General features: G+C 48.6%; 1 protein-coding gene across 7 annotated transcripts in view; it reads left to right on the top strand.

The window, feature by feature from the left end:
* Positions 1-15877, top strand: part of RNF214 (ring finger protein 214) — a 22392-nt gene continuing 6515 nt past the window's right edge. The window contains exons 1-15 of one of the 7 annotated variants that reach the window (XM_043500858.1): positions 1-169; positions 1084-1206; positions 1800-2376; positions 3244-3303; positions 4568-4708; positions 5541-5680; positions 6812-6880; positions 8643-8739; positions 9258-9346; positions 9925-10015; positions 11908-12006; positions 12435-12811; positions 13892-14024; positions 14381-14488; positions 15074-15169. In XM_043500858.1, coding sequence (XP_043356793.1) covers positions 78-169; positions 1084-1206; positions 1800-2376; positions 3244-3303; positions 4568-4708; positions 5541-5680; positions 6812-6880; positions 8643-8739; positions 9258-9346; positions 9925-10015; positions 11908-12006; positions 12435-12811; positions 13892-14024; positions 14381-14488; positions 15074-15169 — 2292 coding nt within the window. In that variant the 5' untranslated portion in view covers positions 1-77. Of the gene's footprint in view, positions 170-303; positions 544-1083; positions 1207-1799; positions 2377-3243; positions 3304-4567; positions 4709-5540; positions 5681-6811; positions 6881-8642; positions 8740-9257; positions 9347-9924; positions 10016-11907; positions 12007-12434; positions 12812-13891; positions 14025-14380; positions 14489-15073; positions 15170-15877 lie in introns of those variants that run through there. The other 6 variants (XM_038380707.2, XM_038380711.2, XM_038380710.2 and 3 more) reach the window with 6 other exon arrangements.

Genomic DNA, 15877 nt, shown 5'->3' on the forward strand with positions numbered 1-15877 from the left:
TGAGCGGTCCCGGGTCTGCGGGGGCGGCCTCCGGCCGCAGGGGGCGCTCTCGGGAGCGGAGCTAGCTCCCGCCGGCGATGGCGGCGCCTCTTCGCCCCGCAGGCTCCTCGGCGCGCGGCCCGGGAAGTGTCGGGCGAGGGGGCGCCGCTAGGCCTGGCTCCGGCCGCAGGTGGGTGCCCGGCGCGGCCTGCCGCCCCTCCCCCTCCCTCCGGCCCCCCTGGGGGGCGTCTGAGCCCCGCCCCTCTCCCGCCGCGTCGCCTTGTGGGCCGGGTCCCGCGGCCGCGCCGCTGCGTTCCGCGAGCTCCGCCGCTTGTGCCTGCTGCGGTGCCCGGCAGCCTCGGCCGCCCCGGGGCTTTCCCTGGGCTCGAGAAGCGCTGGAAGCGGAGAGGGCGCGTGGAGCCGCGGTGTTCCCGGCCGCCCGCCGCCTGCCCTGCTCTCCGGAGCTCGCGACAGCTTCGGCTCCCGCCAATGTGTTGGCCTCTGAGGTGCCCCAAGTCCCCTCTTGGTTTTGCGAATGGAGCCTGGCACGGCTGCTGCTCTGCAGTGAGTCGCACGGGACAGTCGTGTGTTGTGCGGCCATGGGACAGCCCACGGGTCACCGGCAGCGCCTTCTTTCCTCTTTCTTACTTTGTGTGCGCTTGTCACTGAGACCCTCTTGATCGTCTCTTTAATATTGGAAGACGGTACAGCTGTCCTTTGAGTGGCTTTATCGTTCCCCATCGCTTAACTAATGTCTGGGAATAATGACCCGCCCTGTCTGTAAATGCCGTGTACACATGTATCCACTTTAATGGGTCCCAGAGATTCTGTTTTAAACCGCTTTGTCTTTGTTGTAATGTGCTATACTTTTAAAGTTATAAATAAATAGGAAATGTATCTCTTTTTAAGGCTTCATGTTTCCCATCCGTAAAATGCTGATAGTGATACCTTCTTTTTTCAGCTCTTTGTCTCGTCTGTGTAGACGGTAAACTCTGCCGTGGGGCTTCTTATGACATGTTCATACAGTCCTTAGACAAGGGCGTCCTCATATCGCCAGGGACCTCTATGGGCTTCTGTAATACTAATGATAATTTTTAACTGCAGTGAAAGGACTATGGCATCAGAGCAAACCAAGGATGAGGTGCCAGTTCCTGAGAAATCTGCTGCTGGCCAGCTGGCCCTGCGAGAATCAGACCCATACAAAGAACTTGACAGTTTGCCTGTGAGGTAGGGGTGTGTGTGGGTGTGGGTGTGTGTGGGTGTGGTCACTCGCTGATGCTTTGTGCACAAAATCAGTCAAATGGTTCCTTTTAATGGCTTCTTACTTCTGCAAAAGCAGCACTGACCTTAGTGGCAGAAGTCCAATGTGTTGTTAACTTATTGAACTAGTTTGTTTTGAGACAGCATATGGAGGGCATAGACAATGGGGGAAAACTGAAGACCATTTCTCTTCTAGTCCTCTTCTCCCTACAGCCCAGTGATTGGTGTGGTGTTCTAGTTGTAGATTCTGAGTGAAAGTACCAGCAAAGAGAATGGAACCAATTAAAGAGTGTACAATAAATAGAGCAAATGTGGGAGTGTGGCCTAATGGTAACTTGGGTCTCCTTGGTCTGAGATTTTGGCTCTGCTACAGACTTGCCGTGTGGGCTTGGATAAGTTGCTTCTCCTCTATCTCAGTTTCCCCATCTGTAATATGAGAACATTGAACTACCTCACAGGTTGATTGTGGGATATACTTTTTAAAGCACTTATTTAGAGACTTGGGTGAAAGATGCAATCGGAATGCAAAGTATGGATTAGTATCTGTTTCTTTTGAATAGCATAAGTGACCTTTCTGTACAAGAAAATGAGAATGATCCCCTATCATTGGAAGCTGCCGATCATAGCCAACCAATAACAAGTGAGAGTACAGGAGATGCTCATTCAGGAGGAGCAGAAAGTGATCCTGGGATATTGCTGACTGATGCATCACTGCTGGCTGCAGAGAACAAAGGAGAAGAACCTATGCCCAGAGCGGTAGGACACTCTGGTGCTGTTTCCAGAGAGACGCAGGCGCGTTCCTCAAATGAAGAGCTTTATCAGTCTGGTTCAGAGGGTTCAGACAGTGCGGTGGAAGAAGAAAGAACCTTGCTGACTGGGGAAAATCTGCAAACAGTTTCTCTGCACTTCCAGGTTGATGTCCATGCAGAACAGCAATATGTTACCAATAATTGCTCTGAAGGTGAACTGGAAGCTTCACACTTGCAGCAGGCCAGAGGGGATGAGGGTCAGGAGCTGGATAGTAAACCCCAGGAGGTGCCACCAAATGGAGAGAATGGGATTGAAAACAGCAGAGTTGCGCAGGACTTAGATCAGGAAGCTTCATCCCAGAAGCCCTCTCAGAACATTGCAGTGCAGGTCAGGTACCAGTTTCCTTATGTTCATGAAGCTTGAGTTTTCTCTAGCTTGGGTTTTTTGATGGGGGGGGGGGAGGGGCAGTGTTGGCGGGTGGAAGACAGAAGCACTGATTCCCAACTGAGAGCCTGCTGCATGCACCCCGCAAGCTCTTCTGGTTTTCTGGTTGTTTTGTTTGTTTCAGGCAAGTAAATGCTTAATTGCTCCATAGGGCCTTTTAATCCACCAATCCACAGTATGTGATGTGGCAGAGGATCCTGCTGGAACTCTTCCTAGAGACAGGATCCCTTTTAAAGTCCAGTCATCATCTTGGGTTTGGACCAATCCTGGTTGTCCTTTGCCAGTATGTTCATGCGATATGTGCTTCTTGTAGCAGGAAGAATTAAAGCTTCTGTGTATCTTCTGAATGGTTTCTGATTTCCCTGGTTTGTAGAGGTCATTTTCTAGGCTCCCTGGAAGGGCTCTTTTCTTGGTAGGGTGTTACAGATGTCAGCTATTTTGTAGGAGGGAAGGATGTGAGAATGGCAGATAGCATAGTAATGAGTGAAATGGACTGCAGGCATTCCCGATACAAAGCATTACATCCCTCTATACCTTGTAAAATCTGTTAGAGTATGTGTGTTATTGTCTTTTGTAAACAAAAAAGAGGGTGGGGGAATTATGAGCACCAACTGATGTGAGCACTGAGTCTGGTCCCAGTCATGCTGCCCAATTATCTAATGTTTCTTCAAGGCTGATGAATGAAATGGTGTCAGGGCTGGCTCAGGAGACAACTGAAAGTTCCTCTAAAAGGGGGAACTGTCTGTGCATGAAACTATTGTTTGAACCTCCAAAGAGCTCTAACACAAGTAATCATTTCTACCTTTGCAGACTGACTTCAAGACTGCTGATATGGAGGTGAACACAGATCAAGATATTGAAAAGAACTTGGTGAGTACAGTACTAAAGAACAGCCAGTCTTGTGATTAGAACAGGGGACTACTTCTCAAATTCCTGGGTTCCAATCACAGATCTTTTACTAACTCTGTCACTGGGCAAGTTACTCAGGCCTGAGAAGGCCTCCATTCTCTGTTATCAGGGTTTGCAACTCAGTGAAGTCAGTGGGAACTCAGGATCCCAACAGGACCACTGAAAATGAGGCCCTAAATCCTCTCTGTTTACTTACAGGTAAAATTATATTGGGTGTGTCTATACTGCAGTGTAGCTCTAGATTCAGGCTCGAGCCTAGCCCCTTTCTGTCTATGCACAAATCATGATAACCCAGGGTCCTGGGACCCCATAAGGTGATGGGTCTAAGCCAGATTCAAGCCCGGGTTCAAGCCCTGTTGTTTTTCTTACAGTATGATACCTTGGACCTACCTTGATTTCACTTTGGCCACAAGGCTGTTGAAATACCACCGACTTATTTCTTTCTAAACCTCCCTCACCCTTGCTCTTTTTGAGCTCCTTTGCTCCCAAAGAGTTTGACAAAACCTTCGTGAATTGTCATAGCACTCATGTTAGGTTGGGAAACGTTAATATCGTATAAAGAAAAGGAGTACTTGTGGCACCTTAGAGCCTAACAAATTTATTTGAGCATAAGCTTTCGTGAGCTACAGCTCACTTCATTGGATGCATGCATCTGATGAAATGAGCTGTAGCTCACGAAAGCTTATGCTCAAATAAATTTGTTAGGCTCTAAGGTGCCACAAGTCCTCCTTTTCTTTTTGTGGATACAGACTAACACGGCTGCTACTCTGAAACCTGTTAATATTGTATCTACATCTGAAAAAATTGCACCCTGGAGACATTAAGTGAATTTCCAAAAGGTAGTATCTAGAACCCATGAATCTGATTCTTAGTCCCCCTCTGCTCTAACCACTAGACATACTGCCTCATTTAAATGGCAGCTTTTCAGTCCTGTAATTAGTTGTTGGACAAGAAGCTGAAAACTAGTTGATGCCTGCTCCAATGATATGGGGGTGTCTGCCTTTTCTGATCCAAGAGGGCCTGCACTTTTTAACTGGGAATCAAACTAACCATGGCTCTTCACAGCCTGCATCTTGCCTTCTCCTGAGCTTTTATACCCTACTGGGATGACTTGCTCTCCCCTGATTGCATCATCACTTTGTACTGCATGACAGGTCTGTTTGCATCATTCTCTTTGATGCAGTAGGGGAGATGAAACATTTACCTACGCTTTTGTCCATTACAGGGCAAAATGATGTCTGAGAGGGCTTTGTTGAAGGAACGTTACCAGGAAGTGCTAGACAAACAGAGGCAGGTGGAGAATCAACTCCAGGTGCAGCTCAAGCAGCTCCAGCAACGTAGGGAAGAAGAGATGAAGAATCACCAGGTATCAGATGAAGCACTCTTTCTCTCAACATCCAACCTGCCCAGCACCGTTCACAATTGTACTGCTAAACTGGGGTAATCCCGTGCTGTGCTATAGAGCACAAGATGATGCTTGGAGAGGTCAGGCAGGAATTTCTCTTATGGGGAACATAGCACAGCTTGCCAAGTGTGTGGGGATTCTTCTAAACATCAGATATTGGTCACGGCGAGAGTCAGGGCTAAGGACTTGTTTAGACTTGTCGATTTTTCCAAATCTTTAATCATGTGACTACATTTAAATAAACAGCATCTCGTGGTCAGGTCCCTTCCCGTTCATGATCTGCTAACATCCCCATGACAACAACAGCAATAGCACTAGGGAAGTATTTCATGTATGAATCACAGGAACTGGGAACAAGCAGAGTTAGCACTGTGTGACCAGTGTGGCCCGCAGCTTGAGAGCCATTGGATTAGACCAGTGGTTCTCAGCCTCTTCTTCCCTACTGCAACCCTTTGTCAGAACAGAAAAAAGCTTCAGCTTATCCTCTCAACTAGATTTAAAGAAAGGGAGGAAGGTTATTAACCCCTGACACCTGTCTGTGACCCCCCACTCCTCCCTGCACGAAAACCTGTGATGTAGACCACTCATCTGTCTTGTACAGCAGATTCTAGTTTCCTGTTCATAATCCTCAGCCCATTGCCTCGCTTAACCAATGTTCTAACATTAATCTTTTAAAACCTTTTGTGGCACATTTAATTGTGTGAATAATTACTTGTACCAAGTTCAGAATTTAAAAAAACAACCTTGTGGTGAGCTTACGTTCTTTATTTGCTTGGTGGTGGCTATACTCTAGGAGATCCTGAAGGCCATTCAGGATGTGACGATCAAACGAGAAGAGACCAAGAAGAAGATGGAGAAAGAGAAGAGAGAATTCTTGCAAAAGGAGCAGGATCTGAAAGCCGAAATTGAGAAGCTCTGTGAGAAAGGCAGAAGGTATTCCTGTGGGAGAACAAGTGTGTGTTTGAAATAAAACAGTGTGTGATTGAACACTAGGGCCCCTTCTGTTTAGTTTGATGCACTAGATGGAGACTGCACCACCATGCGACCTTTCTGGACTGTCAAAAGTATCTCTAGCAGCATGTATTTTAATATATTAGGGGTTTTCAGGTTTTTAGCAACTTGGTCTGTAGTAGATCTAAGTATACAGAGGCTCCCCAAAATGAATGTATTTTCCAAGAGACAATGTCAAGGTTGTTGGCTGTAAATGCTGACTGATCTTGACAAAGGAGACATACAGCTGAAGCCCTGAGTAGTTGGGGTCACTCAGTCCTTTGGTGCTTTGCCATCTTGGTGTTGTGGCCCAATTTCAGTTTGATTGATGACTCCCTGTCAACCCAGAGTTACCCGTGTGGATGGTTTGCTCAGATGCTGCATGGATGGGTGCCCTATAGAAAGCTAACAGTTTTGGATGGCTGAGTATTTCCTTGTTGCTCAACCTGAGGTGCTGTGGAAGATTGAGTTGGGATGCACTGTAAAACAGCTGCTGTTCTTCTCTAGGGCCAGATGCTGCTTGCCTTTCTCATGCAAATTGCCTCACTGGTTCCAATGGGACTGTTACATGGATAAAGTGAGCAGAATTTGGCTCATACTTTGTAAAGTACTTTGGGTTCCTTTTGGGAGAAGGGAGGGGATGATCTTAAACTCTCTCCCAAAGTGTATCATCCACTGTCCCATGCTGTAGGTCTTATTTTGAGAGCGCAGCCATTACATTTTTCTAAACAGTCTTTCTAAAACTATCTTCTTCATAATAATAATAATAATAATAATTAATAATAATTAATAATAATCCAAGTACCAAATCCACTTCCTGTATGTCCCTCTGCAAATCGGTGCTTGGACAATGGCTTTCTTTGCACAATTTCATGATATAGCAAAGATTATGCTCCCCTGAAAGCATCACTGGAATCCTTACAAAAATACTGATGTGGTTGATTTCTCAATGTAGATCACTGTATGGAGCTCCTGACTTTGATGTGCTTTTAGTTCTGAGCCCTGTAGCAGTGATAAGTGAAAGGCTCCACATTTGCAGTAAGTGACTTGGTCTGTCCTTTCTCCCTTTTGCAGGTTACTGAAAGAACAGGAGGAGAAGGAAAATAAAATTGTTTCTCTAATCGCAGAGCAGTCTGATGAAAAGTAGGACCCTGTTTCTATAAAATCAGTTCTGTGGAGTGCTCTCCTTCCATTCCCTTCCCCTTGATTCATTGGAAACATTAAATCACACACACTAGCTCCAAAGTGAGACTTGCTTCACCTTTTTCCCTGTGAGGGAATGTGATGCTCCAAGTGAGAGGCTGATAATGCGGGCTAGAGGCACGTGGGATAGTGTGCATGCTTTTTGTCTCCTCCCCAGCTCTGCCAATGCCCATCAGTCCCTACCTGTGTTATGCACAGGCTTCTCGTGAGCGGAGACTGCCAAGTGCTTCACTGGTGTGGATGAGAATTAGGCCATACAGAATGACTTTGTCACCTCTACCTGTAACTGAACTTGTGCTTGCAGAGGTCAAACTAGTCCATTTATCCCATTGTGCTATCATATACTTTTGCCCTAATGCTGTTTTTAACTTTGGAGTATTTCTGTTCTGAGTAGAGACAGGTTCGAGCTTCAAAGTTCTGATCCAGAGCCAAACTTGGGTGCTCAGATAATAGTAATGGGCAGTAATATAAGACCCTAAAGATAGAACTTCTTCAGAGTTTGGGCTGTTTGGATCAAGGGTTTTGATTCATCTGGAAGGGACCTCAAGAGGCCATCTAGTCCAGCTTCCTGCACTGAGGCAGGACCAGTAAACCTAGACCTCCCCTCACTGGTGTTTCTCCAGCCTGTTCTTAAAAACCTCCAATCATGGGAATTCCACAACCTCCATTGAAAGCCCCTTCTAGAGCTTACCTATCCTTATAGTTAGAAAGTTTTTCCTAATTAACCTAAATCTTCCTTTCTGCAGATTAAGCCCGTTACTTCTTGTCTTACCTTCAGTGGACATGGAGAACCACTGATCGCTGCCCTCTTTAGAACAGCCCTTAATGTATTGGAAGACGGTTCCCAGGTCCCCCCTCAGTCTTCTTTTCTCATGATTAAACATGCCCTGTTTTTTTAACCTTTCCTCATTGATCAAGTTTTCTAAGACTTTTGTTGTTGTTGTTGCTGCTCTCCTCTGGACTTTCTCCAGTTTATCCACTTCTTTCTTTAAGTGCGGCACCCAGAACTGGAGACAGTTCTGCAGGTGAGGCCTCACCAGTGCAGAGTAGAGCGGGACAATTACTTCCTGTCTTTCATACGACAGTCCTGTTAATACACCCTAGAATGATATTCGCCTTTTTCACAACTGTAGCTCGTTGCTGACTTATATTCAATTTGTGATCCACTGGAACCACTCCATCATTTTCAGGTCTCTTTCTAGTTCAGACTTGTTTTTTATTTTTTTTTTTCTGCCAAACTTGGACGCAATCTTGGCAAGGAGTAACCTTCAGCATTGTTAGGCACCCCTTCCCCCCCCCCCCGGCCCCCACACACAGACAAAGAGAAGGAGAATGGACCATTCATTACTACCATCTTTGAACCCCGTCTTAGAAGGTATAACTTTGAGGAATGAAAGTTTGCAGGGATCTCCATGGCTGATTCAGTGGTGCCCATTTCAGAGTAAGATGTTCAGTGTCCTGCTCTGAAATGACTGGTCACTTGTATGCACTGAGCCAGCTTGGTCTTGAGATCTACGGCCTCTACATGTCTGGTGAAGGTCATTGCTGCCATAGTCTGCAAACTGGGTGCAATCCTTGGGCTTCAGGCAACCAAGGAATGTACTGACAGCTTACCCAACATTTTGGCGGCTCTGTGGTCCCAGGTTGCCAGTCAGCATGTCACACTAGTGCCTAAACAGACGTGTTTTGCTTTTGCTTCTAGGGAGGTATGGGAGATGGAACTAGATAAGCTGAAGAACCAGCACAATGAGATCAATAGGAACATCCTGGAGGAAACAGAAAGGGCTTGGAAAGCAGAGGTTGGTATAAGCCGCATGGTTGCAAGTCATGGATTGATGCAGAACAGTGCATAGTCCAGTAGTTGTCAACTGATTTACCATTGTGGGCCACATATGCAGCTTTGTGTGTGTTATGTGGGCCACATCCGCACAATAGATGAACTACCTGTATGGCCCTGAGAAGTCACATGGGCCGCAGCTGTGTGCTGACTGGGCCACAAGCGGGCCGTGGATTGAGAACCACTGGCCTAGATTTAATAATCATGGCAAGCTGGGAATGGCACGGTGCGCGTCTTCCCTGCAAAATGGGTGAAAGGAACAGTGGAGAGTCAGGCTCTTTGGATGGGTCTTGCTCTTCACAGGGGGCAAGAGAAATTACTGCACTGTGATCTGCTGATGAATGTTTGTCAGGACTGGGGTCCCGTTGTGCTAAGCACTGTGCAAAGTGACGAGCTCAACCTGGGAGGATGAGCAATGTGGCCTGCGGGAGATAATCAAGTACATGAGCTCAATGTGTGTGGTCTCTCTCTCTCCATTAGATATTGTCCTTGGAGAGCCGGAAGGAGCTGCTGGTTCTGAAACTTGAAGAAGCCGAAAAAGAGGCGGAGCTACACCTCACCTATCTCAAGTGAGTTCTGTATAGGCCAATAGGGAGCGAAGTAACCCCGTTTGCACCTATTCATGCGTTCCTAAAACCCCAACTAGTCTGTGCTTGAATGTGAGAGACTTTGTTACAACCAAGTTAGGGTTTTCTGCCCTGAGGTCCTCAAAACACTGGATGGTGGAGTTCCAGTTTTCCATGTTTTTTCCTTAATCTTTAGCTACTCCATATTCTTTCCTCTTGTCCGCTGAGCATCTGTCATGCACCAAACCTATTGAGGTTTGTGTGCTGTAGTTTTCTTCACACGAATCCAGGAGATGCACATCTTGTGCCCTAACTCCCATGCTGCACCACCTGAAGTTCTGCCCTCTTATACAGGGGGAACCTGTGTGGATTGGACCCTCCTTTCCTGGCTTTGAGGAGAAAGTGGGTTAGAGTTGCAATGGAGGGACAGGGGAAGAGGGGCAGGGTTGGAAGAAAAACGATGGGGAGTAACATGTAAACAGGTGTCTCTGTTGTTCTGCTTGTAGCTGTTCCCATTTTGCCACCAAACAACATGGGCTCAAACCCTCTTTTCCCTTTTAATTCTTCTTGCCTCTGAGTAGGTCAGCACCACCCACGCTGGAGACCATACGACCGAAGCAGGAGTGGGAAATGAGGCTGAACAGGATACGAATGACCAAAGAAAGCGTCCTGGTAGGGTCTCTGCTGGGCATCAAGCAACCCCTAAAAATACTTAGGAGGGAGGAATGGGAACATAAAACAAATTTAAGTACTAGATTGGGTTTATTTCTCTCTCTCTCTCTCCCCCCCTCCCCCCCTTCATTGATTCTGCAAGTCTTGTCAGGTGTTCTCAAGCAAGCCCTTAAATAATCATTAGATTAAACTATTCGGGATTCACACTGTCCCTGTTCTGTATCTCCTACAGCTCCAACCACATTGCCAATGCTTAATGCTTAAACAGGTGATAGGAATAACTGCGTAACTCTGTCAATGAGCATGAAAATGGACATTCCCAAATGGCCAGGTGTTAATGACCTTGACAATGCGGTGCCTCAGGTGTGGTCTCAAACCATAGAATCATAGGGTAAGAAGGGACCACAAGGGTCATCTAGTCCAATATGCAGGATTTGTTGTGTCTAAACTATTGAAGGCAGATGGCGATCCAGCCTCCTTCTGAAAACCTCCAGTCAAGGAGCCTCCAAAACTGCCATAGGCAGTTTGTTCCATTGTCCTACAGTTCTTACAATTGGGAAGTTTTTCCCTGAGATTCAGTCTAAATCTGTCATTCTGTAGTTTGAACCCACTGAATTAGGGGACAGCTAAACACAGAAGAAAACTTTCAGGTAAATTCAGAATGCTGCTCGGACAAAGAGAAACTGTGACATAGGGTGTATAGTTAGTTTTTTGGGTTCTTGTTGCCTTCATGACAGGCTGTATACCTAGAACCCATCTCTGTATTTGTCTGTGGCGTTCAGTTGCGTTATTGTTAATCACACTTTCATGTAAATATTCTAACAAAATACATGAAGGCTGTTGTAATACACACATACGATCTTATTTGCAATGAAATCTCTTCCTAACATAGGGCTTTTGAAGATATGTTTGGTCAGCTAGGGTCTTTGTTTATGTGGGGCTGAAGGTCATTGCCTTGTGCTGTTCTGAAGAAACTTAGCTTCTCTTTGTAATAAAGTCTCAGATTTGGTCTGTGATGTTATTGTGGCAATAACTTTGCCATTTGTTAGAATATGTCTGTTCCTCACACGAATAGCTGCACTACTTTATATAGCAAGGCAGTTATAAAATGATCTGTCTTGTCCAGCCACTCTATGGTGGGCATGCAATCAGTAAGTGAAATAAATGAGCATTGTAAAAGATAGACTTGATTAGATAGGAAACACTAATTATGGGCATGTCCAGATGGGTCAGGGCCTAGGAATTAAAACACAAAATGCAAACAAGACAACTCAGGCAGGCCTGAGGATCTGGTTGATGTCTAACCTCAGTAAAATGCCCTCGAATACCTCATCATCATCTCCCCAGGAGGTTTGTAGGCTTGTTTCTCTTTCTTTTTTTCTTCCTAAATAACATTGTGTAGTAAAGCTATTTAGTCCTGGACTTGACTCATCTTGAGTCGTGTGTATAGGATTCACTTGAATGAGTGTCTGAGATTGCATTTGAAAGTTTGTACATCATCACTCTTTCCTTTGGTTTGTGAGCTGTACTCCGGGGACATGGTCCTCCACAGAAATGCAGTGACCCCAGATTAACCCTCAGAACTGACTATGGATAGGTATGCCTCAGCTTGCCCTGTGCCAGTATCTGAAAATCCAGTATGTGCACATGGCAGCAGGGGCTGGGGCTAGGCTTTTGCATAAGCAACAATTCCTTTGCCTCCCCCATATGGTCCAGTCCAGCAAAACTGTAGCTGTGTTAGGGTGTGGAATCAGCCTGCTGGTGCTTGCTGTTAGGACCCTTCACCCAGGCAGCCATGGCATGCCGGAGCGAGGGAGATTCTCGGGCTGATAGGGTTTGGTAACACACACCCCTTATGTTTTTTGTTTTGTTTTTTTCATCCTTTCTCTTAGGACCAGTTCAATGCTCACATTCAGCTGGTGAGGAATGGAGCAAAGCTGAGCAGCCTGCCACAGATTCCAACCCCCACCCTGCCACCACCCCCATCAGAAGTGAGTGTCACACCCCAAATCCTGGCCCAGATGCTCCGTGTGAAGGGTTCCTGGTCACTCGTGCACAGGGCTTTTCTAAGGCTAGCAAAGAGCCTCGCTGCTGACCTCAGTAGACAGTTGCCTGTATTGGGCAGACTGGAGGTGCAGGCTGGTCACAAACCCTGGCTTAGGTAGTGGTCTGGCACGTGCACATGTTCATGGTATTAGCCACTTGCCTGCTCAGAAGTTACAGTGCATCCCTTGTTCCTCTGGTGATAGCATGGCAGCTGCACTCATCGGCCGGCTGGGAGATGAAACTAGGGATCTTTGAGGTGTGGGTTCCTTGCCACGCACCCCCCCTGGTTTTCATGTCTGTGGTCTGGGTGGAAGGAGTTCCTGGCTGGCTTCCCATGAGCCCATTCTAACCGGTATTCTCTTCTCTCTCTCAGACAGAGTTCATGATGCCGGCATTTCAGCCCAATCCATCCCTTACCCCCAGGCTGCCATTCCCCATTGGGCCGGTCCCAGTTCCCATGGTCATGCCCAGTGCTGATCCTCGGGCGCTCTCCTTCCCGCTCCTTAACCCTGTTGTCTCCAGGCCTAATCAGCCCTCATCCCCTCTGCCTGCTTCCCAAGGGAGGAACAGCCCTGTATTGGCATCTCTTGTCGGCACCCATGGCCCTCACATGACATCTGCTGCCTCTATCCCGCCTCCGCCAGGGCTCGGAGGAGTCAAGGGTGCTCATGAGTTTCACAGGCCACAGCCGGTCGATAAGCTGGAAAAGATCCTGGAGAAGCTCTTGGCTCGATTTCCCCAGTGTAACAAGTGAGTGTCCCTGTCTGGGGTGGGGCCCTACATGTGGGGTAGCAACAGAGATGATAAAAGAGGCTGGACTTGAGTCTCCGAAAATGTGTAGCCAACAGTGCCATAGAAAAGGCTCCACGGTGTTTGTCTGGAGCATGGGAGCAAGCCCCGAGAATGCAGTGCTGCAGCGGTTCCAGGAGTAGGGCTGAGCAGTGCACGGACCGTTCTCAGCAAATAACCTTGGGTCCTTGAGTAGCATCCGTAACTGCTCAGCAGACAGCAGTACCTCGCTCTCGGTCCTTCAGCTTTCTGTCTGCATAATGGAGATCCCTCTATTTCTCTGTCTCAGTCAGGGCTTGGGACTGACTCTGTTACCAGTTGGGAAGTGCACTGAAGCCAGTGCATGACGTGTGTTACAGGACTTCGCGGTGTTCGCTAAGACCCTTCTGGAAGGGGCTCAGATACTGTGGTGGGAGGTGCAGTCTGGGACCCAGAAAAAAAGCACGCAGTAGTGTTGCATTGGTGTGTTCAAACAGCAAGGATGGCTGCTGCTGTTTGCCCTCACAGCAGGGCTCTCTGGGTGGACATAGATTTTTCTGGGTTCACTAGCACCACTAGACTCGCCTCACCCTAAGATATCCCAGTATTTCCAGTGCAATGAGAGCATGATCCCGGGGTAGGGCGCTAGCTGTGACACACTCTCCCTGTGTGACCTTGGACAAATCATTTGATCTCTGTGCCTCAGTTCCCCCACCTGTAACATGGGGTGATAGTATTGCCCTGCCTCCCAGGAGTTCCCTGAGGATCAGTGCATGAGGTGGTGAAGTGCATGGAAACCACAGTACTGGAGCCATATGTAGGCTGATGGTGCCCTGTTGTCCAAGTGCTGCAGCTTTCCTCTGGAGGAGAGCATGGCAAGTAATGGTACCTGTGACTGACCTCAGCGTGTGGTTAGGGAAATGCCATGGCAGACTCCAACCTATGGCAGCATCTCGGGTCCCTTGCTAGAGGGGTGCTGGTTGCCACGGTGAAACTGACCTTCCAGCTGACTGGCACCTGGGACCAGAACTTGTGCTCCTGACCCGCTCGCTGTCTCTTCAGGGCCCAGCTGACGAACATACTGCAGCAGATAAAGACAGCGAGGAGAACCATGGCAGGGCTGACCATGGAAGAGCTGAATCAGCTGGTAGCAGCGAAGCTGGCCGAGCATCAGGGCGCAGCAGTGGGTACCCAGGTGGGTCAGCTGCATGAGTAGTGGCAGGGTCCAAGTGGTGGCGGGAGGGGTCGTGTTGAAGGAGGCAGCGTTCGGCTCCTGGGCAAGGCAGCCCCGCGGCAGACGGTTGGAGCTCGTCAAAGGGGGGCTGGGCAGGAGAGCATGGGTCTGATCTGTGCTACTGTACAGGGCCAGTCCCTAGGAAACAAATGGCATCCACAGAGGCAAAGCCGGAGCTCCCCATCCTGTGCAAGGAGGCAATAGTCAGAGTCCAACAGGTCCCCTTCCTGCAGGCCCCCACCCCCATAAATACCCTGGGGTGACTTCGGTGCTCCCTCTAAAACATGCCTAATACCTTTTATCATCTTTGCTAACAGCCACTTGGCCGAATCAGGGCCCCCATGTTTCCTGCTCCTCTGCCCCAGATCAGCGCCCCTATGTTCCTGCCACCGGCTCAGGTGTCTTACCCAGGGACACCATCACATGTAAGATGTTCTTAGTTACTGGGCGTTCCTGCATGTTCCCCAGCATGCCTGCAGGGAGCTGGGTGCACCCCTGCAATGTGCCCCACAGGCTGGGCAGTACCCACAGTGCAGACTCTGGGCTCTCACCTTAGACTGGTGAGACGGGGGGAAGGGCTAGGGGCACAAGCACCTCACCATCTGCTGGCCGTGAGCACTCAGCGCAAGGGGAAGGAGTGAAACAGCCACCACAGCAGGGCACAGGTGAGGGCCTGAGGGGGCATACCAGAGTGCCTGGGATAGGCAAGCATGCAACACTGGCATGGGGCGGGAGAGAGCCCAATCGCGGTATGAACAAGCTGAGCCCTGAGGGAGACTGTCTGCTCAGTGCCACATAGCCGGTACGCTTCCCTGTCCCCAGGGTTTCCCCACTTAAATGTTCAGCCTTGGCAAGGCTCCCCTCCGTACCTTCTTAGTGGGGATGGGGACAGGAGGCACCATATCTAGCAGGACGTGGACCCTGGGGGATGCAGGACACTTAGAGCTGCGCCTGGTGACCGGGCTTCCGTGACTCTCATTTCTGTGTGCACGCTTGCTGCTGTGACCCAGGCCCCTGCTACCTGTAAGCTGTGTCTAATGTGCCAGAAACTCGTGCAGCCCAGTGAGCTCCACCCGATGGCCTGTTCTCACGTGCTCCACAAGGAGGTAAGTGTAGTGCACAGCCCTGGCTTGGGACACCATCTGCTTGGCCAGGAAATGCTCTTCTTGCGTGGCTTGTGCGGTTCAGGGTGCTGAGCCTCTCCCTGGGCTGGAGAGCCAACATAGCTGGTGGGAAATGCAGAGCAAGGGACAGGAATCCCCTGGGAAATGAGGATCCCAAAGGAAAGAATAGTCCTCCCTGGGGCAAGTGAAATCAGTGAGCCAGCCTTTCCATGTCCTCGTGTCAGGCTGGGAGATTTGCCCTCTTTAGATGGCCATTTAGTTGCGGTTTTTAAGAATGCACAGTCATCTGATTCCTGCTCTAAATGCTTCTCTCTCGCCCTCTCCGTGTTTGGAGGGTTAGACCCAAACTGTGCCCCGCTCTGGAGTAGGTCACAGCCGAAGGCTCTAGAATAGAGGGTGAATTGCTGAGCTGGCCCCCACTGAGTGTGCATCGCTTTGGGACCTGTGAATTGTTAACTGGGGGGAGGAGAGGCTGATCTTAGTGCCGGTACAGGAGACATCTCAACCATGGTTCACTAGGGTGAAATGCAGGGGGGGCAAAGCCCAGTTGTCTGCCCTTTGTGGTTAAGGAGGAAACAGGAAGCACATAGAGCATGAATGGTTGCTTTTTGTATGAGGAGAACTTAGTGATCTTGCCATGTTTAAAAAGCTCCCCGCTGTGGACTTGGTCCCCCAGATGCAGAAATCTTA

The sequence above is a fragment of the Dermochelys coriacea genome, chromosome 22 (genome assembly GCF_009764565.3).
Source record: "Dermochelys coriacea isolate rDerCor1 chromosome 22, rDerCor1.pri.v4, whole genome shotgun sequence".
NCBI classification, from domain to species: Eukaryota; Metazoa; Chordata; order Testudines; family Dermochelyidae; genus Dermochelys; species Dermochelys coriacea.